Source organism: Cebidichthys violaceus, unplaced genomic scaffold (genome assembly GCF_023349555.1).
Source record: "Cebidichthys violaceus isolate CVI_PGR_0920_01 unplaced genomic scaffold, fCebVio1.0.p SCAF_34, whole genome shotgun sequence".
In the NCBI taxonomy this organism is placed as follows: domain Eukaryota; kingdom Metazoa; phylum Chordata; class Actinopteri; order Perciformes; family Stichaeidae; genus Cebidichthys; species Cebidichthys violaceus.
In genome coordinates this window covers 658,867-681,213 of record NW_027176528.1, presented here as the reverse complement: position 1 = coordinate 681,213, position 22,347 = coordinate 658,867, and the positions used below count along the sequence as shown (strand labels likewise).

At 43.9% G+C, this 22,347-nt stretch overlaps 3 protein-coding genes across 4 annotated transcripts; 1 reads left to right on the top strand and 2 right to left on the bottom strand.

Moving 5' to 3' along the window:
- Positions 1-708: 708 nt before the first annotated feature.
- On the bottom strand, positions 709-3,623 carry LOC137883641 (germinal-center associated nuclear protein-like). Its single transcript, XM_068725204.1, has 4 exons — positions 3,416-3,623; positions 3,103-3,265; positions 2,026-2,183; positions 709-1,547 (listed from the first exon to the last, which is right to left on the bottom strand). Exons 1-4 carry the CDS (start codon positions 3,544-3,546, stop codon positions 1,361-1,363), a joined length of 639 nt encoding a protein of 212 aa, XP_068581305.1. The 5' UTR covers positions 3,547-3,623; the 3' UTR covers positions 709-1,360.
- Positions 3,624-3,731: 108 nt separating this feature from the next.
- On the bottom strand, positions 3,732-6,196 carry LOC137883663 (germinal-center associated nuclear protein-like). The gene is made up of 5 exons (XM_068725234.1): positions 6,100-6,196; positions 4,776-4,860; positions 4,574-4,698; positions 4,375-4,487; positions 3,732-4,039 (listed from the first exon to the last, which is right to left on the bottom strand). The coding sequence occupies exons 2-5, from the start codon at positions 4,793-4,795 to the stop codon at positions 3,797-3,799; spliced, it is 501 nt and encodes a 166-aa protein (XP_068581335.1). The 5' UTR covers positions 4,796-4,860; positions 6,100-6,196; the 3' UTR covers positions 3,732-3,796.
- A 477-nt stretch (positions 6,197-6,673) lies between these two features.
- LOC137883662 (glycerol kinase-like) lies at positions 6,674-22,325 on the top strand. 2 transcript variants are annotated; one of them, XM_068725232.1, is made up of 20 exons: positions 6,674-6,907; positions 9,594-9,667; positions 11,145-11,251; positions 11,361-11,438; positions 12,430-12,509; positions 12,781-12,918; positions 13,514-13,623; positions 13,888-13,954; positions 15,365-15,400; positions 15,708-15,775; positions 16,310-16,352; positions 16,457-16,537; positions 16,651-16,729; positions 16,864-16,960; positions 17,510-17,594; positions 17,776-17,896; positions 18,919-19,062; positions 19,668-19,754; positions 19,928-20,002; positions 21,448-22,325. In XM_068725232.1, the coding sequence occupies exons 1-19, from the start codon at positions 6,851-6,853 to the stop codon at positions 19,999-20,001; spliced, it is 1,626 nt and encodes a 541-aa protein (XP_068581333.1). In that variant the 5' UTR covers positions 6,674-6,850; the 3' UTR covers position 20,002; positions 21,448-22,325. The 2 variants fall into 2 exon arrangements, with proteins under 2 accessions (XP_068581333.1, XP_068581334.1); XM_068725233.1 differs by lacking the exon at positions 19,928-20,002 and having other exon boundaries at positions 6,675-6,907.
- Positions 22,326-22,347: the final 22 nt, after the last annotated feature.

The following is a 22,347-nucleotide window of genomic DNA, read 5'->3' as shown; positions in this document are numbered from 1 at the left end:
AAACCTCCTCTGTGGTGGTTCTACTACAGTAGGTGTCTCCAGCACCACAATCTGCCACGACCAACCACTCGATGACGTCGTGGTTAGCACCGTCAGAGGGCGATGGTGGATGACTGAGCCGAGCAAGGTGAGAGCGCGGCAGAGAGGATGAACCTGGAGGCACAGAGGAAGTACAGGCAAGCCATAACGCGAGGAATGAACTCAAGAGTTCACAATTACCGAGCGGCCGAGAACGACTAACTACCACTGCGGTAGCAACAACGATCCGGAGATGAGCGGACAGAAAGCCGGGGGTAGATACGCTGCTGAGTAGACGAGAAGATGGAAGGCAGCTGAGCAGACTGGACAGGTGAGGCGACCGAGCCGTAATCGGGAGGCTGGGCCACGCCCACACCACAGAGACAGACCAGGGCAAAACAAAGAGACACAGGAATATAATCCTGTAAGTAACATCTGGTTTAGTACAACGAATGTTTTGGGCCCAACACGGTTTGACCACCACTGTAAGAATGTCATCCAGCAGGCATCTTTGGACACATATGGAGCGGTAAACGGGTACTTCTGCCCAAACTTTATCCCAAAGTTACTCGAGCTCTTTCTGCCTCAGGCTGCTCTGTGGCCACGCCTCCCACTATATACTGACTTTAAGCTTGTCCCTCCGATTATTAAAGTGATCTGCTTCTATGGCAGGTGACATTATGAGTGATATATTTTTTTCTATATTAACACAATTAGACTGCATTCTTTTATATATATATATTGACATAGTATTTACAGTAGATGCCATTTAGCGGAAGCCTAATACATAACATGAGTACAGTTTGATACAGAAGGAAGTGACAAAACATTCTTCCCACTAATCCAGACAATATTTGCATGATGGACAATTACAATTTTTTTTCAGACAAAAAGGCTTTATGGAGGGGACATTTGATTATTCCAAGTACACAGTAAATGTAGTTAAAAGGCTCATAAATTACTGTTCTCTTCCTTAATCGCTAATAAAGTCAACTAATTACACACGTCAATTTACATTAAAGGAAATTAAATACCACCAGAGGGTGCTGTTGTACAGACGTTATAGGCTTTTCTCTATTTCAGACACAATAATGGCTCATCTTCGTCTACTTAATACATTTTTTGCAATTTTTCATCATGTTGTTGTTTTTTTGATTCTTCATCAAATATTTTGCAAAGAGCAGCACGTTGCGCATTGCGTTGCGTGTTCGTAGCTTGCGTGTCGTCTGTGGAGACGTCTCCTGTGGTCTGAGGTGAAGAGATCCCGCCCACGCAGAAGATAAGTTCATTTAGTTTTATTCTGCATAAAAATATAGCAGTAGAATGCAGCGTTAAAAAAGGATCACCCACGGTACTTGTTCAGAGAGTCAAAGCTGCACACAGGGGTGTGCTGGAGAGGGTCAGGGAGGGGGCCTCCGTTCACCACCTCTCCAATCAACACCGCATTCTTTGACAGGATCGCCTCCGACTTCTTCCGGGACGGAGGCAGCTCTGGCTGCCGATACGCTTTGCGACTAAGCCTGACCAAGCTGTGAACAAATATGTATGAAGGAGGTTATGTTTATATTTTATGTTTTGTTTGCCTGTCTCTTCACAGGGTGACTTCAACACGTTTCATTGAAAGTGCTACCAGCGCCACCATGTGGCCTTCTTTACATATATTTACATTATTGCTCATAACTACTTACCTCTGAGGTTTAAAAGAGGTAAACCAGCAATCACTTAATTCAAAATTAATGATCAAATTTAGGCACTGAAACTTACATTACATTACATTACATTACGGTCATTTAGCAGACGCTTTTATCCAAAGCGACTTACAATTCAGTATCTATCTACACACCGTAGACGCAGCTACGGGAGACATTTTTGGGGTTAAGTGTCTTGCTCAAGAGACACATTGACATGAGGCTAGCAGGAGCAGGAGCCGGGGTTCCAACCGCCGACCCTCTGCTCTCCACTTAGCCACGGTCACCCACTTCTATCTGACCAGCAGCAGACTCTCACCCGTCGTTGACACTGAAGCCGTGCTGCTGCAGGAAGTCAGCTGCCTCTCCTGCGCTGCAGAACATTAACATGCGAACGACGTCCTGCACTGGAAACGTAGTCGATCGTAAAGCGGCGGTGTGGGATATGGTCCAGCTCTCCAGGGCCTTAGCTCTGACCTGTGTGCGCACACACACACACACACACACACACACACACACTATGGTACCAATACACATAAAATACCATTCTATACATAATAGAGCAGTTCCGTTATACACAAAACATTGTTCAACCATTCTCTAACTCTTGTTATTTGTATCTCTTTCTATATGATTGGTGTAGTTTTGATACATGACAACAGGAAGAGGCACGGTTATTATGATATTATCATTCATTAAGGGAAGACAGATTTTGGGGCTATTTTGCCTCCATGACATCTTTTCTTTCAGACTAGTGGACAGAAAGCTTACAAAATACATATGTAGGTGTTTATTTGTTTATTTATTTGACTACTTTGTCTATTTGTGTCTGTAGATTTCTACTAAATTCACCAAAAGTTACCATTAGATAATTCCTCATTCACACATTCAAACATAACATTTCAGAAAAGTTGTAATACAAAAAAAACGATTGTCTAAATGTAAGTAAGCAACTGGGGAAGTTTCTATAATTTTTTTTTTTTTACCATATTCACCTGTAGTGTCTTAAAAATGTATTACATTTTACAATCCATCTCTTTAAAGGCCGTTTCTCTCTAAATTCTGAAGGTTTCTACTGAGGGGTTTGTTCACATATCATTCATGGTCAGATTAATGCAACATTTTATTACTAAAAACAAGGAGAAAAAAATAATAATTTGTGATTTATGGAGTGAAACAACGATAAACAAAATTCAAAAATGTAGAACCTGGCTTTATCCAATGTTCAGATTTCTCTTCTGTAATGTATGCAAATAAGAACATATCTAATAAGACAATGCCTCATTTGCATATTTAATTAAAACAAATTAGAAAACTTGCAATGCAAACATCTGGGGAAGTGTATGATGATATCTATTAGTTACATATTTGACCCTATTCACCTGTAGTTTCTGACCTGACTGAAGTATCTGTGTAGGAGGCAGCTGGCCAGGTAGGAGGCTCCTTTCACCAGCTTGAAGAAGCGCACAAAGTTGTCGCTGTTGACTGCGGCGACTGCAGCCACAGCAAACTTCACCTCTGGGGAGTTGCGCACCTCGTCGCGGAATTGTTGCACTTCCCTGTGAGGACGTGAAGCGTGAAGAAGGATGTCTTTACCGTGCAGAGTGAGGTGCAAGATGAAGAAAACAAACACAAAAAGACACAAAAACTTTGCTTTACACATAATTCAATAACATGAAATATGTGTATGTGTGTTTAAATGAACTGACCGCAGGACATCGCCGGCATCGAGTCTCAGCAGCACGTTGTACTGGCGGAACTCTGCCTCCAGGGGGCAGTAGACGTGACGCGTGGCCAGGTCCTGGTACATTTCTTTGAGGCTCTGGAGGCACTGTGACATGTGCTCGTTGTTGACCTTGGCGTCAAAAGCTGACACGGGCTCCTCGCAGAGGTGGTGAGCGCAGTGCACGTGGAAGCGCGTGCACTTCTCAATCAGCGACACCGTGCGCGGGCAGCACAGGCGCTGCTGGGTGATGTCCTGTGGGTGTGACGGAGGTCAAGGTAACCCATTCATTTTATGCCGTTTCAAGCCTTTGCAGCCTCTCACGCTCAACAATTGACCAGGTGAGGTCAGTAGAGTCCCCGAGGGTTCAGGATTCAGAACGGGGCCTAGTTGACCTGCAGCAGGCCCTTACCTTCCGGATGGCGCGGGTCCTGTCCCAGACAAAGCCATACCACTCCCAGCAGTTGTCATGGCCCTGGTCCAGGATCTGAGTCACCAGATAGTCCATAGTCATGCTGAGCACAGGCAAGGGACGCAACTCGTGGGGCAGGGGCTCTTCCTGGTCCGCTGATGGGCGGCTGTATTCCTTGATGACTGCTGAGTGATCCACCTAGTCGGGGACAAGAGGTCTCCTTTTTTGTCTATAATGCCCCTCCCTCCTGTCTTCAACATACTTGGAAGCTCCCACTTGCAGACACATATTTTGTTATTATCCTTTGAGCTACAGAATATATTTATAAATTCAATACTACAATGTGATCTTATTCTACCAATGTATTCATTTGCACATGGGCCAAAATAGCCAATAGATGCCACTAAATGATCAAAAATGAACATATATCTTTACTTAGCATTCCTAAGTTGAGTATAGCAAGAGACCTGCGCTGCAAGAGCTTACATATGTAATAGAAAAAGTGTGAAATAAAACAAACTATCTGGGGACACCTCGAATAAGCTCAGGTGATTCCATGTCCCCCTCCTGTACCGCTCCGTCTCTGGACACATGTCAGGACACGTCCCCACAAACCCTGGGTCCAGCTGTGTCCTCTTGGGCCGACCTGTGCGGACAGATTACGCACACAGTTAGAATGTTTCCCGTGTTTTAAGCTGCGTTAATAGACTGGTTGTTGAGAAGTGGCTTCACCTCGACGCAGGATCTTGTCTCTCTGCTCCAGGAGGCGGAACTTGTCCAAAACGGTCTCGGCCGCCTGGCCAATGAGGTGGAGGAGAGAGGAGGCGACCGGACGCCCTGAGCTCTGGGTCTGACAGCTGGAGGCATTAGAACTAAAGTTAAATCTGAAACGGCGTAATGATGACGAACACTTTCACACAGGTAGGAGGGTTACCTGCTGCTGAAGGCCGTCATGATGCTGACTGCGGGACCTCTGAGAGTAGGTCTAGGTCTTTCTTCTTTTCCTTTGCAGCTGAAGCCTGAAAGAGAGTTAACAGTGACAGAAAGTCAAAAGCAGTGCTCTTCGCTGGCCACATTGAACTGGAAACAGCAGGGAGCTAGCAGACACTATGAGTAATGATTACAATGTACTGTAGCAAACAAAGTGTGCTGAGAGAACTCGGCGGGTTGAGGACCAGACGGGGAGAATGATCCGTGCAGTAACTCTGTTTTGGTGAACTCAGAAGAGACAGGGTTGCTTTACTGGAGGTAAGTAGCATTTGATTTAACTCCATAAACAAAGAAAGCAGGCTCACTGCCAGTGTCCCACTATTTGATTTGTAGTTTTTCTATTTTTATTTCCATTTTTTTCTCAATGATAGTCAATCATTAGCCTGCTTAGATGGACTGTTTAGATTGTTTTTCAGGATAGCAATCGATTGCTCTGACCAATTCCTCATTGATTTATTCATTCACGTGCCATATAAATCCAATGTATCCTGTGCAATATAGACAACCATTCAGTCCGATTATATCATATTTCAGTTGTTGTTTTTTTACGTTTTTTTACTAGTTTACTATAGCTTTACTGTGTGGTTACTTATGTATTATACTTGTTTCTACTTATGTCTCTTGTTTCTTCGTTTGCACTGTCCACTCTGCTGCTGTAATACTGCAAATGTCCCCGTTGTGGGAGTAATAAAGGATGACTTTATCTTATCTAATCTTATTTTAGGTTTAAACGTTGGGGACGGAATGTTCAGCTCGGTCAAGTTGAGAGCAAAGATACCTGTTACCTAGCAACGGGCCTACGCAGTCACCCCCCCCCCATCTAACGTTAATACATTGTCACTGATATAAACAACAAAAAGTATATATAATTCATATCTCATTTAAAAGAACAAAACCAAAAGCTATTATAAATGTATTCATGGAGCCCGTGCAAAGCTTATTTAGCAAAAGTTGATCTAGCTAGCAGGCTAGCATAAGCTAAAACCAGTTGCTAGCCACAGTTGTTAACGTTAGCTTGTTACTGACACAACAATTGATTTGGAAAATACTGCTAAATTAGTATGCAACTTTGATATACGAAAAATATCTCACCGTTCACATTATGACAGCAAAGCATTGAGCTGTTTGGTATTTTCATTAGCAATACTGTTCAAGTCAACATCAGCGTAGCGAAGTTTCTTCCATTTCTGTTATTAAAGGTGTTCACGTTACATATTTAGGAAGTAACATATTGTAAATGTGCAACTTTGATATAAAAGACATCTCACCTTTCACAGTCTTGCTTCGGTTCCCTGCCGCTTTGCTGACCAGCAGATCGAGTTTATAATTTAGAAGTAAATTACTGCTTACATGAAATGTCTGTCTTATCTTTCACATGCCCGAGGGAGATAAAGACACCTTAAGGAGTTCAACAGTATGCCGCTTCAATTCAATCCACAGGAATGGAATGACGGTTTGAGTTTAGACCAGAAAATCACATCTATTGTGTGTTGTTATACAGATGTCAGTGAGGCGTAAACGTTTTTGTTTTTGTATGAATTATTGTTCATTGTTTTATTTTATCAAAAAGGCACATGTCATATGAGAATACAGTTCACAATAATACAACAACCTCGCTTTTATTTATATATTGTATGTCTATATATTGGCATATTAAACGCCGCTAGAGGTCTCTCGATCAAAACAATAACAAAAGACGGACCTTCACGAGGTCGTGGAGTAGCGTGGGGTCTTCGTTTGGGAGAACGTGCCCCCAAACCCGATTGGACAGAGCGTGGCCGACGCCTTCTACCGAGCAGCCAATCCACAGAACACCGGCTCGTCCTCTGCTCGTGACCCTGCCCCCGCTCCGTCTACACCACCTACCCCCTCGAGAGGAGTCTTGGCCGGTGTTTGATTAAACCACTCGTGTCGTGGAAACCCTGGCAAGTCTCAAAATCCACCCGCTGGTAGTGTTTAACCTCTGGTTGTGAGTGGGGTTTTTTTTACGGTCACGAGAAGAAGAAAGAAAAAGTAAGAATGATGGATCCGCTGGTTGCTGCAATTGACCAGGGCACGAGCTCGACGAGGTTTCTGGTGAGTGACGTCACATGTGTCACGTTAAGTAGAGTGGTCTTATTGATGCAACTTCTGTGTTTCTTTCGGCATGTGCTGTCTTATTGACCGCACGACGTTAGCTGATAACAAATGGCGAAGGCTTCGACTGAAAGAAACTTATTGCAAGTGGAAAAGATAAGTTTGGGTCAGAACTAACGCGACTTTAATTAGCTAGCAAGCAGGCTAGGCTAACGCTAACTGCCTATGGATCTATGCGGTATTGGTTCTGTATTAGCTAGCAGCAGGTGTATTAGTTCTCTCAAACAGCAAATAAAAGACATCTGCTGAGCGAAGTCAATCATCAACACAGGACCCACGTTCCTCGGTGCGCCCCCAGTGGTGAACGAGCTCACTGCAGGAGAGCAGTGGTATGACAATGTACAGTATTACGATATAGCTTTGACTTTATAGTCACTTGGTTTCAATGCGCTATACTGTTAGCACAAAAGGCTATCTTCCTAATTTTGGGTTTCAAAATATCATAATAGCATGCAATTACATAACAACTCTATGGAACCATGTAATGCTTCATGTATCCGGTTTATTAAAAGCATCACAACATTATACATACCATACAAAATGTCCATTATGAAATGATGCTGTCAAGAAGCAACATATTCCCAGTATAACTGTGTCTGCAATCGTCACTTTCTCAAATAATGTGTTGAATAGATTTCTATTCATAGTAATAAGGTAATGAGGTGACGGTATTCTGAGGAATGAGCATGTGATTTCATGTTTTGCACTGTCTGTGTGTAAAGACTAATTCAGGGAGTCAGCTCTTTGCATGAGGAGTTTTCAGCGTTGAAGTTGAAGTTCATGAACCCTTTTAAACTAACTGACTCATCCTGTTTTGTGAAATCTTCCTGTTGCGTTGAGTTCACACCGTTAACCAACAGTCATCCCGTTCCGAGTTCTGCCTGTGTGAAAAGTTGTCAATAACCCAGCGCATTTCTCCACTTGTTCACTTTTGTTCCCGCTGTTTAGCAAGATGAGTCCTGTCCAGTGATCCGTTGTGAACGGAGTCGGGCTTCCTCAAGTAGGTCAGCCGGAAGAGTCAGACTTGGCACAGAATACAGCGGATTGGAGCGCTGTAGAGATAGAAGCAGACACCGTGTTTGATGCCTGAGTACATCTGCTACACAACAGGGTGAAATGTGACTTCTGGTGTCTGATACTAAATTCAAAACACGAGCTGCTTTTACTACGATTATGAATGAGCAACGAAGAAGAAACAACTTATTAAGAATTTACACAAATACATACTTTACATCTGTGACTCAATGCAGTATATATCTCAAACTTATGTGGTCAAAAGTTACGGATGTCCACAGCAGACATGTTCCAGAACAGCTCTCTGGATGTTATTCTTAATTAGTTACCAGCTCTTCACGAACGGACCTTGACCCCTTTTGTGAGGCGACACTGACGGCACAGACGATGTCATTCAAACCAAAAGTTAATCCTAAACCCAGGAGGTTGTTTGTGAGGTTCTTCACAGGACCCATGTGACGATAAGCCAAGTCTTCTCTCTTGTCGTAGATGGTAGCGGTGAAGCTCTTTGTTGAAGTATATCCTCATTATAACTGCTTCACCCCCGACCTGATACCATAAAGAGACAGTTGGTCTAGGATAACCTGATAGTGTCAGTCTCTTGCTGAGCTTTTGGACACAATCTGATGGTTTGTTGGTGAAACTGTTCAGCATGAGGTCTCTGTGTCAGTATATCTCTTATAAAATGTTTTTGTTTTTGTGGACTGGCACGGTCGCACACAAAGCCTGGCAATGATCACATGATGACAGTCTGGCTATGAGGATACTTGACTTGTGTTCCTGGTCTACTTCATACAGTCACGTCGACAGTGACAATCATGTGTTAAATGGGGAACTTGTTGACATTGTGATGACATTTTGGACTCAAAAATGTTTTTTTCTGTGCGTTACGTTTTGTCCAGTTTTTGTGTGTCTTGGTTATTTTCTGCTATGTGTTCATTTAACTTGCATAGACTGTGCAATGGACTTTGAAATATCTGGAAGAAGATGAAGGAAACATTGCGATTAAAGTATATAAAAAAAGCAGAGTGAGATCAGAGAGCAGCCATCCAGCCTGTCCGTGTGTGACGGTGTTTGACGTCCAACTGCATGACTCCAACAGAATGTCACCTCTTCCCTTTCAGTGTCAAGGAGTTCAGCTTGTAGCCTGTTTGTATCTGTGTCCAGTCTCTGCAGCTGTGGGAGGATCATGAAGTGTAAAGAGTTGGGGGGGGGGGGGCAGTGCGTCAGGTTTTTTCCGTGTGTTACATTGCTGTGTTGAATTCTCATAAGCTAGCGTTGTGAGTACTGTCGGCAGCTGAGTTGTAGATGTGCACTGCTGCGCTACACCGAGGTTTATCCTCTTACCTTATTAGAAGAAGTGCTGACTTCTGTCTGACTGTAGCTTCAACTAATAGGCTGCCTCCCGCTCACGCTCCCCCTGTAACAGGAAGCCATTCTCTAGTGGAGTGCCTGCAATAATTCAGCTAATAATAATCATCCTTTTGCTCTCCTCTCTTGTCTCTCTATGTAAATCAAAAGCAAAACTTCCCAACACTCTTTCCAGCCCTGTGTCGTCTTGCCTTGTATCGGTTAGTATTCCTGGTCCCTCACCAATCACATTTCTCCACAGGTGTTCAATGCGAGAACAGCTGAGCTGATGAGTCACCACCAAGTGGAGATCAAGCAGAGATTCCCCAAGGAGGGGTGAGTGCTTTTTAAATCTCAATTCTTCTGCAATTAACCGTTATAATTTCCCCCACGCACCAAGGTGACACTGTCGACTGTCTTTGTCTGTCTGACCCACAGTCCAACCCCACAGACATTCACTTTATTTTATATATATATATATATATATATATATATATATATATATATGACCAAAGAAAAGCATCAAATCCTCACATTTGAGAAGCTTTTTGCTTAAATGACTAAAACTTCACAATAACAGAACATTCTTAAATGTCGGGCTGCCAGAAGCTCTTTAAACCAACCAAACAACATTCTCCTGCTGCTGACTGTACAAACGGTGAATAGTACTGAGTCAGTATTTTAGTTATTTGTTGACCATCCATGATACAGGACATCTCTCAGAACACTAGCTAGCTGAATGTACAAAGAACAATCAAAAGGTCTAGTCCATGCTGATAGTCCCAGATAGTAACCACGATGTCTTCCTCCCATCAATGTTTACAGGGTTACTGAGGTTACAATGGAAGTGCCTTTTAGATTAATCTCTTACTTTATTTGATGTGTGGAACGTAATGAGTCTAAGGTCCAGCTCTTATGGTTTAGTAGGAACAGAAATTGGTCGATGCACATTCAGATGTTAACGTCATTTCAAATGTGGTCGATGAACGCCCCGTACAAAGTACCAGAGGCCAGAGTACTGGTTCAAGCCGGGTCAGAAACATTATGGGATGCGTAAATGATAGACGGCGTATTTAACTTTAGCAAATTCTACTCTTGGCTCTATGTTTTCTGCCTCGATATACACATATCCTGAAGCTCCAGTGATCAGTTTAGGTCCTGCTTAAAGGTCACATCAGCCAGAGGAGCAGCTGTTTACTTAAACTAATTCTCAGAAAACCACCGTAACAGGTCCCTCTATATGAGGGGGGGGGGGGGGTCATCAACTCCATTTGTCCAAGGCTCAGAACAAATGTGCGGGCCGGACTTTCAATCAGTGTGAACAGAGACTTAAAATGCTCTCAGTTCTCCACCAAGGAGGCAGTTCACTGAGGGCTGATGGTTGAAATCTGTATTCATATCTGAAACATTATTGCAGAGTTCAGTCCTGATTGGCAGAACATAGGAATCAATTTGAACTATGTGGTGTCCTTATTGGTGGCAAACAGCTTGCAGGAGGAAAAGCCTGTCGAATGGTTTGTCAGGTAAAAGTAAAGCGGAGAGTTGACGTCGTGGAACTCCGATGGACTGATGAGCGTCTGTTCATCCGATCGACTTTCGGTAGCGCTCAACCTGTGCGGTACGCCTCATTTGCACTGAAACGATGGCTGTTGCATAAGAAGGTATAAGAAGGTACGCAACCCCCCCCGTTACCCCAACCCCACTAACACAGTGCAGCCAGGTAGCAGGTAGCAACAGCCTCGCACAACCACTCCGTATGTTTTTCCGTCTGTGTATAAAGTACAGAGCATGCCTGTATTTGTGTTCCAATCAGCTGGGTGGAGGAGGACCCCAAAGAGATAATGCAGTCGGTGTATGAGTGCCTGGAGAGGACTTGTGAGAAACTCTGCCAGCTCCACGTCGACGTCTCCAACATAAAAGGTGTGGACAATATGTGACAGTATGTTAAGCCACACCCTCCAGCTGGATGGAGGAAAGGAAACCGAGTGCTGACCAAACCTAACAGAGTTTGTTGTCGCTGTTTTCTCAGCGGTGGGGGTGACCAATCAGAGAGAGACGACGCTGGTTTGGGACAAAGAGACCGGAGAGCCACTCTACAACGCCATTGGTGGGGTGCATTCTACGTCTGAGTGAACAAATTCTTCTTTACATATTAATTCAGTGTGATTCAATGTTTGCAATTAAGACCGTTTATACACACTCTGTAAAAAAAAATAGTACTTCACATGTCTGTCATTGTCTGTGGAGCATCTGGTCTATTTTTCTATTTATCAGGCTAGAATACACACTGATAATCTGCTCTAAACAATGTCAATTATATATGATATACATAAATAGCCTCTGATCTATGATAACTGACTTTTGACTTCTCCCCCCCCCTTCCCGATTCCAGTGTGAACCCGGCGTAAGACCGCAGGAATAACGTGTATGAATTTAGAAAATGGCCGTAGCTCCCCTTTAGCTGCACGTATAGACAGACATAGACTTCATTTAGACACCATCCCTCCATTCAACCAGCCTATTTTTGTAGAGATTCCCTTCGCTGCAGCTTCTCCGGTTACACACTTGCGAAGTCACTGTCAGTGGGCTCAGCTATTCCTCAAGAGGCATGACTGACCAGTAATCTAGGCTAAAGCCCCCATGTGTTAATATTGAGAGTGACGATGAAATCTTTGGAATCATTCTGATGACACGAGTTTTGGTTTGTAGGAAACCGAGGCAATCCCAGTGAAATGTGTGTGTGTGTGTGTGTGTGTGTGTGTGTGTGTGTGTGTGTGTGTGTGTGTGTGTTTCCATTCTTTATTTGTAGTATTCATGATGTGTGTGTTACCACAAAACCTCCACACAGTAATTCAGATCAGGTGATGCATCGTCATCCCGATAAAGCGAACGTTTATGATACGATTTTCACTTCCATTGAATGTCCCCTCTGCACATCTTTTTAAGAAATGCTTCAATGGAAACATTTTGAGGAGATAAATATCACTTTGTTAGACACGCAACTTCTCGACAAGAGGTGGCATGCATGCTTTGTGATGTCATGAGCCCAGAAAGTTGGGACACGCCTCTAACCCGTTAATCCTCTGCTTCGTCTGTAGTTTGGCTGGACCTGCGCACACAGTCCACTGTGGAGAGTCTCATCAACAAAGCTCCGGGTCAAAACAAGAACCACCTCAAGGTGAGAGAGACGGACTCCGGCAACACGATCAGGATGAGCAGGTGTAGGAAAGGAATGACTGATGAACTACTGAAGGTGTTCACTAGTGGTGCTTAACCTTAGAGGAGAACTCAGAACCGGGTTGTCTTCTCTTCTCTGAGCTGATATTTGCTTCAGGTTGAGGTTTTTCCTAGTTCAACCCATGACAATGCTTCTTTTAACCTCTCATCAGTATTTCTACCATTCCCCCCCCCCCCCCCCCCCCCCCCCCCCCCTCTCTCTCTCTCTCCAGCACAAGACGGGCCTTCCCATCAGCACCTACTTCAGTGCAGTGAAGCTGCGTTGGCTGCTGGACAACGTGGATGAGGTGCGACAGGCGGTGCTGAGTGAGCGAGCCATGTTTGGCACGGTGGACTCCTGGATCATCTGGGTAAGAGTCCGGTCCCGGAGCTGTCAGATGGAGCTGAGACTAAAAGTTTCCATTTTTGAAAAAAAAAATGTCTAATCGAGAAAAAAATTAGAATAATGGTTCTAAAAATGAAATGGTTACTTTCATACACGTATTCAAATACACATGAAAGTGATTTATGGGTGAGATTTGTGTGAGGATCTGTTCCAAACAAAGATATTTGCTTAAATCAGTAGAATAGGACGTGATGGCAGGGACATCTCCGCAGCGCCACAATCATTTAAAATGTAACTTTTACACACATTTATGCCTTCAACAAATATTGCTCCTCCTGCGATTTGAAAATTGCAGTAAACCATATCGCAATTTCGATACAGTTCTGATTCATCGTGCAGCCTTACAAAAAGCAGAAACCGACGTCTCTCTTGTAGTTGCTTAGCTGCACTTGATGGAGTCTACTTACAATCTGGAAACATGACAGAGGCTGTTTTTAAAATCAAGATCTAGACAATGAATGAATATGTCTCCCCGTTCTCTGAATCTGCGCCCCTTTTTTTAAAAAAATTTTTTACATTTGATGCACACTCAGTCCACTGTTGTGTTTTTTTGTCCTCAGTGCCTGACGGGGGGCAAGAACGGGGGGGTCCACTGCACGGACGTCTCAAACGCTAGTCGCACCATGCTCTTCAACATTCACAGCATGGACTGGGATCCCGAGCTCTGCAGGTACACTGACCTCTAACACACACACACACACACACACACACACACACACACACACACACACACTCTTGAGTTTTACTGTGATGATACTGAACTCTTCTCGTTTGTGACTTTAAAGACTTTTTAGCTTTATCTCAGTCCACCCCCGTTAAAACCGAGTCAATTCCCATCACTGTCCAAATACGGACCGCACTGCACATCCGCCTCACTTTAAACAAGCTCTCCTTTTTTCCCCGTCTGTTGTGTCCGGTACATCATGAATCCTAGGTACTTTGACGTCCCGATGGAAATCCTCCCCCAAGTCAGAAGCTCCTCTGAAATCTACGGCTGGATGGTGAGCTCGCTTTAAAGTCCTCAAACTGTTGCTGTGTTACTGTTTGTGTTTCTGAGATGGACCGGATGAGACCGGCCCAGCATGTTTTCTTCAAGTTGTAGAAACGGCCAATCGACGATAATCCTACAATATTCCGGTGAATGGTTTCATATCGTGTTTTAGTTGATAAGTTACAGCGAATGTGCTGATAGTGTTCACAGTGAAGTAGTAAAGGGTTTCAAGCTCCAAATATTATTGCCCTTTGGAATTTACATTTGAATTTCTGCTGGACAAAGTAAGTGTTTTCAAATGAAAGATATTGTCATTATGAGGAGTTTGTTGTTGAGTCATGATCCCTGAAGAATGATGTAAAGCGTTAGTATTGACGGGTTGATATCAGAGAAGCAAAGGTCTTACTGGTGTCATACTGTCTAGTGCAGGACTTTGCTGGTAGAAGGTTTCACTTGTTGGTGATTTTACCGAGTACAGATTACTGTTTGTTGATTCAGAATCCAGGAGATACATTTCAACACAATTCCTTATTGTGGCCTCACTCTGATAAATGACCTGATAAGATCCTACGTAGCTTTGTCACACAGACAGATGTTGTGATTTAAAAGACACACAGACTCTCCTGTGTGTGTGTGTGTGTGTGTGTGTGTGTGTGTGTGTGTGTGTTGTGTCTCTGTTTGTTGCGACGTGGACCTTGCCCTGCCGTCCACAGGCCAGCAACGTGGCAGCTCTGTTTGTGTTCCTCCTCTTTATGGGTCTGATTTGATTGACTTTTTCCTCAGAATGTAGCTACTGATTGTTTCCCCACATCCTCCGAACCTTTAAAACAATACTAGAAGTGAACAGGTCAGGACTCTTGCCTCACTGCTCAGTTTTATCCCGATCAGCACACTTTAGGAAAGGCCCTAATCTTGTATTGAAATCAAATCAAAATCCGTAAACGAGAGATAAAGGGACGAAGCGTAAACAAGCTGTCTGCAGAGCCGGTGTTTAACTGACGACATGCAAAAGTGTTGCAACTGATAACTTCACAAAGACACTAATCTGTGCGTTCTTAATGGTGTCATTAAACATAATGACTTCATCAAGTCCCTATGAGGTAATAAAAACGCTCTGCTGTTCCTTATTGTGCCTTTATTGCAATAAGCTGGAACTAATATGCTCTGATAATGCACTGAATCATAAAAGTCTGGTTGGGATTACTGTAGCCATTCATTAATTTATTTCATCATTTCATTATTCTATTATCTAGATGGCTGTGGGGTATTTTCCTGTCCCGTCACAGCTTCTTGCTTGATTCTAATGTTTTCAATGCAAACTGTATTTTGTAACTCAGTTGCACAGTCAGCATTATCCTGCAGTCATTGTGTGTGTGTGTGTGTGTGTGTGTGTGTGTGTGTGTTTCTGTCTTCCAACCAGAAATCCAGCTCTCTTGCAGGAGTTCCGATCTCCGGGGTAAGTGTCGTTTAGAACAGTGGCGTCTGTCTTTGTTCAGTGTGGTGCATGTTTTTAAAAAAAAGTTATTTCAGCTGGTATATCAATGTCAATGGATGAGAAAAATCTGATCAAGCTCCAGTTTCTGGTTAAAGCTCGATTTTGTCTATTTTTTTAAATGTGAGACACTGGGTCTTTTTGGTGGGTTCTATATCTGTGTGTGTGTGTGTGTGTGTGTGTGTGCGTGTGTGTGTGTGTGTGTGTGTGTGTGTGGGGGTGCATGTCAATTCATACATGGCCCTCTTAACTGCAACGTCGTTTCCATCAGTGTCTTGGCGACCAGTCGGCTGCTCTGGTTGGTCAGATGTGCTTCCAGGAAGGCCAGGCCAAAAACACGTAAGCCTTCCAGCGGGTTCTTCATTTCACCTCCACTGGTGTTTCATCATCCGCCCTGTTGGTGTTGAAACAAGATGCCGGCTGAGGTGCCAACATTACATAACCTTAAAGACAGTCTGACGCATAATAAATGCCAACATTACATAACATTAAAGACAGTCAAGACAAACGATGGGTTCAGTGGTCGTTCGGTATTTTTAGAAGTAAAAATAGAAACTCTCCAAGAGCAAACGAAGACAAAGTTATCAGGTAACGTGACCTAGTATGGTCTAGTATGTATGTAAACACCCACAACCAGAATAATATATAATGTGATTAAGTCATGACACTTAGGGTTTTCTGCTTTATTATATTATAAATAATGATATAACAGAGTATAGAATAATAATAATGATAATTACAGAGACTTGTGAGTCACTTCTAAATGACTGATGTCACTTTTTCTCCTCTTGGTCTTGAAGGATTGTCATCAGTTATTAAATCTCCGGTCTGTAATCTTTTTTTTTTTGTTTTGTTCATCCTTGTCATGTAAAGGTACGGGACCGGCTGCTTCCTGCTCAGAAATACAGGGACCAAGGTAAGATGAGAGGGAACTGATACACGGGTGTAACATTGTGACTGCCATTGTGCTCTGGTGCTACCTCACACTCTGTATAAGGTGTTTGCTTGTCACTCCGTTAGCCTCTGATGTCGGACCACGGCCTGCTGACCACGGTTGCCTACAAACTGGGGAAAGACGAGCCCGCCTGCTATGCACTCGAGGTGTGTGAACGCCCTCCTCCTGCTCCTCGGTGCAGCCATGTCCTCCGTTGTGTGCCTCCCCGGCCTGCTGCTCTCATGTGATGTGGGCTCCATGTTTTTCCGTCTTCCCTCAGGGTTCCGTGGCCATCGCAGGGGCAGTGGTGCGGTGGCTGAAGGACAACCTGGGCATCGTGCAGTCTTCCTCAGAGATCGGTACTTACACGGCAGCATCTTAATCCAACGTGAAAGTCATGACATTCAAAAACACATTCATAGCTGCTTTTTGATTGTCTCACATAGAAAAGAAGATATAATAACTAATAACTCTTCCTCCTGTGTTTCATCAGAGAAGCTAGCAGCTGCAGCCGGCACGTCTTACGGCTGTTACTTTGTGCCGGCCTTCTCCGGCCTCTACGCCCCGTACTGGGAGCCCAGTGCAAGAGGGTGAGCCAGTCAGCTGTTCAAACACGCGTCTGAACCATCAACTAATTTGACCCCGAAATGAGGAGAAATGTTCTGATAACATGTGTGGTTGTTGACTAAAATCATGTTTTCTTACAGGTGAGTTTAATTTTCTCCATGCAATCTAAGCACACAGTACCAGTGTCAAGTAGAATTGAAGCATCGTTAAAAATCTAAAATTGTATGATCTCACTTTTTTCACGAGGTATCGTAAATTGGATCGAATATCGATATTTTTCAAGGTATTGTATCAAAGTTAGAAATGCCAGTATCATGACAACACTGCAAAAAAATAACGAAGAAGAATAATACAGGCAAAACTTATTTTTTCACCTGTTTACCGAACACAAAATAAAGAAAACAAAGCAATTTAGATCAGACTTTATTTTTCTTACTTGCCTCTCAGGGCTTCCGTAGTTTATTTGTTTGATTCTAGAGAGTTAGTTTTCTTCCCCAGAGAGTTCAACAAACTGGCTAAATAACATTACTGTAGTTTGTGTGTTAAACCTATTTCCTCTGTTTGTTTTCCAGCATCATCTGTGGTCTCACTCAGTTCACCAACAGGAACCACTTGGCTTTTGCTGCCCTCGAGGCCGTCTGCTTTCAGACCAGAGAGGTGAGCGGCGTCTCCTCTCGGCTCCTCCACCTTCTTTATGTCCGGTTCTTCTTCTTCTTCTTGCTTTGAGGACGGTGCAACAGAGGCATATTGTACAGTGATGTGTGTGTGTGTGTGTGTGTGTGTGTGTGTGTGTGTGTGTGTGTGTGTGTGTGTGTGTGTGTGTGTGTGTGTGTGTCAGATCCTTGATGCGATGAACCAGGACAGCGGCGTCCCTCTGACACAGCTGCAGGTGGATGGAGGCATGACCTCCAACAGGCTACTGATGCAGCTGCAGGCCGACATCCTCTGCATCCCCGTAGGTAAGAGGCCTCCGCTAACGCACCCGTACACACACACACACACACACATGTACCATTGTCAGTTATTTTAGAGATGGTAATATTCATGCAGAGATGCAATCCAAACCGCAGATCAAATATCAGGTGAAAACAGGTGAGTAAAGTTGTATAAAGGCTTTAGTGTCTCCAGAGGGAGCTGTGGACAGTCTGAGCTTAGCGGCTCGAGGCTACATTAGTCGCTCCGAGCACACCTGAATCTCTGACCGAACTGTCGAGAGTCGACTTGCATTGTGGGTAATGTAGGTTCCAGGGTTTGACGAGTAGGACGGGGTGTGGATGAAAAAGAGAGAGGCCGTGAGTATGATCCGCACACTGTGACGTGTACACACTGCATAGTATGTGATGTATACTGGATTAGTAAGGACTCAACTGTCCCACAATGCATTGAGGCTCCTCAGACTGTCCAATAATAGACGGTTAAAATAATGAACCTGTGGGTTAAAACGACGTTAAAAGGAGAAGGCGGGAGCTCATATAAATATTTAACACCAGTCATTTTAATTTGCCGTAAATCATACTGAAAATATTAAATTGAGTAGTTATAGTTGTGATAACAAATGTTCATTCTACGTTAGCTCTGACCGGTTCAATACGGTCATGTACAGTCAAACATTGTGGCAGCATGAACAGCTTCACTGAAGTCGTCTCTCCTACTTACACAATAACAACAATAACTTTTAGAGTTCAGAAACCTGTTTTTGTCAAAATGAGTAACCATTGACTAAACGTGGACTTCAGACCTCTCTGTCCTGCTGACTTTTGCCCCATTTAAATGAAACAACACGGACACACACAGACGTTGACTTTGATGTACATCAAATGAACTGGTGTGTACATGAACTCCAGTAGAAACTGAATTGACATTACAACGTCCAATACGTCAGGACACCAGGATACATCTGCTGCTTAATGTTCGGGACTAGAGACTGAACCTAATGTTACTGTGTGTGTGTGTGTGTGTGTCTGGCTCGTGTTGTTTCCAGTGCTACCCACCATGTCGGAGACCACGGCTCTGGGTGCAGCCATGGCGGCGGGGGCAGCAGAGGGGGTAGGCGTGTGGAGCCTGAGCCCCAGTCATCTGCCACACGCCACGGCTGAGACATACGAGCCTCAGATCAACTGTGAAGGTAGGACAGAGCCAGAGGAAGTGTGTGCTGGAGCAGCTGCTGCTCAGCGTGTGATTCTCTGAGGTCGGATACTGTGACGGCTCATGTGCTGCCATCTAGTGGACGCTCCATTCAGGACATGAAATCTGGAAAAAAGGGCCACTGTATCCCCTCGCTGACCCGTCTGTCTGTCTGTCCCCTGTCTGTCCGTCTGTCTCTCTGTCTGTCCCCTGTCTGTCCGTCTGTCTCTCTGTCTGTCTCTCTGTCTGTCCTCTGTCTGTCTCTCTGTCTATCCCCTGTCTGTCTGTCTATCCATCCCCTGTCTGTCTGTCTGTCTGTCTATCCCCTGTCTGTCTATCATCTGTCTGTCTTTCTCTCTGTCTATCCCCTGTCTGTCTGTCTGTCTGTCTCTCTGTCTACCCCCTGTCTGTCTGTCTGTCTGTCTCTCTGTCTACCCCCTGTCTGTCTCTCTGTTTATCCCCTGTCTGTCTGTCTCTCTGTCTATCCCCTGTCTGTCTGTCTGTCTGTCTCTCTCTCTGTCTACCCCGTCTGTCTCTCTGTCTATCCCCTGCCTGTCTGTCTCTCTGTCCATCCCCTGCCTGTCTGTCTGTCCTTTTCTCAAACAGAGAGTGAGTTCCGCTTTGCTCGTTGGAAGAAGGCGGTCCAGAGGTCCATGAACTGGGAGACCACAGAGCCAAGCTGTGACACCAACGGTACACATCTGCAGTATTTGTCTGATTTACCCAAAGTATGACTGAAGTGGTTCAAATCTGTGACGTACAGGAATTGTTTTTGTAGCATAATCTTTGCTGAATCTCGAGTGGTCTGACTGTGATCCGTCTTGGACGCTCTTTCTCTCTTTCTCTCTCTGATTCACTGACAACAGGTTTAGGAAAGAAGATGAACGGCGCCCCCTGGGGGGCTCCGCCCACCCCTCCCCCCACCAGAGCAGGCCCCTAAGGTCCGACGTTTGCCGCGTGTGACAGTTTGAAGTGCTGCAGCGCTATCTTGTTCGTGTTGTGGCGGGGTTGACTTCTGGGCCTTACTAACAGTGTGCTGAAGGGCTTGACCGATGCAGACCTTCCATATCCAGTCCAGATGTTTTTAGATCAGAAAACACATCAACCGTTTCCTTTGATGAATGTTTGTGAACAGCTTTTGAAGGAAGGCGGATCCTACATTGTAGGTTTTTCCCTCAATATTTTGAGGGAAAAAAACCTCAGAAATTCTAAGATTAAAGTTGTACATTTATGAGGAAAAACTTGAATGTTCTCTGAGACAGTAAGTTGTATATTTGTGGAAAACAAACTTCTCAACTGTAGTTTTTCTTTCTTACCTAATAAGTAATGTTCCATCTTAGCTGCTAGATGTTTAATACTTGTCTTTTGAAGAACCAATTTAAATAAAAAGCTAATTGAACAAGTGAGTAAATGAAAAACACATTTTAAATGCATCTATAAATGAATGAATCTCTATCAAATCAGTTGTGGATGACTTTATTGTCAAATGAATGAACTCTGTATCGGTCCAGCTCTTATGTTCAATGGGTGTGCATGTTTCTGTATGTATGATCATTTTTTTACTGCTGACAAAACGGGGCGTTGCTCTGTCATTAGCTGCAGTTTAAGGTTGGAAACAGGTTTGGTCTAAATCTCACTCTGATCGCTGATACGGTGTTAAAGGAGCAGCGATGACGACCCCGAATCCACCGACCAATTGGGACCAACGGTGTTTATTTCGAGTCGTCGACTTAAAACCATTTGGGAAATAGCTTAAATAATAAAAATGGATAAACGTGGAACTTTGAACAGTATTTGTTTGCCAGAGCTGAGGCTCAGAGCCGAACCACAGAGTGGATTATTTCACTCTAGAGTCATTTAAAGGAAGTGAACTCTACACTGAAATCCAGCTGTGGGACGTTGAGATGCTGATCTCTCTTTCATGATCGTTTATTATGCTATTTTATTTATTTTACATATTTGCGTGAATCAACATAAAAATAAATTCAGTGTCCAAGCTGATGTTCTTCGGTTGATGTCATTGCAATGTTCAGATGTTTAACATGTGACCTAGTGGAGCATGAAAGAGGCTTTTACTACAGACTGAATCAGATCATGAAGAGCCTGCGTCCTCTGAAGCCTCTTTAGAACTCATGCGGTTCAGCTTCAGTCCACCTGAAGCCGTGCTGGTCTTTAACGGTCCAGTTTAGCACGCCGCCGTGTTCTAGAACCTAATTGGACTTGTTCTAGATAGTCCGATGCTAAGTGACAGAGCAGCAGCTCCTGAGGGGTAGCGTGTTTTGGCTCAAACCATTTCCTAAAACTAACCTTCACTCTAGACCTCGTATTCTACCAGAAAGAGATTCAGCGTTGTGTTCTGAGGGAGATCTCTTCTCTCACCTCACAGGTCACCAGGTGTAACTGGTTCCAGACCGATCAGGGCTATGGAAACCTATGATGGAGCGCGACTGGAAGAGGAAGTGACCGGCTTGATAAAGGACTTGACGGGTGCAGGATGTGACGAGGAGCCCGCTAGTAGTCGTACCAAGACTGAAAAAAAAAAAAACCTCAAGTAGCAGCCGGGACGAAGAGCATCACAACCTGTGGACCCTCTCTGATTTCTTTAAGAGAAACTATGGACGTGCCTTTTTTTAACAGTAAAGCTTAGACTCAGCTGTTAGCAGTCTGAAGTATTGCACTACTATTGTACCTCATCACTGTATCGTAGTGATTCTGTACTGTTTATTTCAATTGTTTTGTACAAAGTGTCGTGGATGTATGAGATTCGTCTGTATACTTTAACATCTTGTTCTACTGGAAGCTGAAAAGGCGTGAGACACAGTTCTGGACCCGGGTCAGAAATACTTCCTGGACTTTCACAACGAGCTAAAACTTTTTGGGGATTGAGGGGGAGATGTGATGTAAGGCTGACGCTGCTCTGGACTTCATGAATCACCCTGTGTATGGACAGGGTGACTGTGGAGCCATGCTGGGTTTTAACAGCAGTACAGACTGAAGAGAACCCCTCATACAACCCATTAAAAATAAGTCAAAACAATAAAAGCAGCAACGGATTCTATTCAGTCGAAGAACCGTTTCGATCTGAGCCATCCCACGTACACTGATGATCACTTTAAATTAAAATGAAGACACCGAGATTACGTTTTTCTTCAAATTTAACAATTTAGAGATTTGTCATGTAAAGGTTAATCTGGTTACTGTATTCATGTGGAGACGCTGTAAAGTGATGATGTCTAATTAAAAACTGTACATGAGCACAAAGTCCCTGCAGAATGAAGCAAACTTA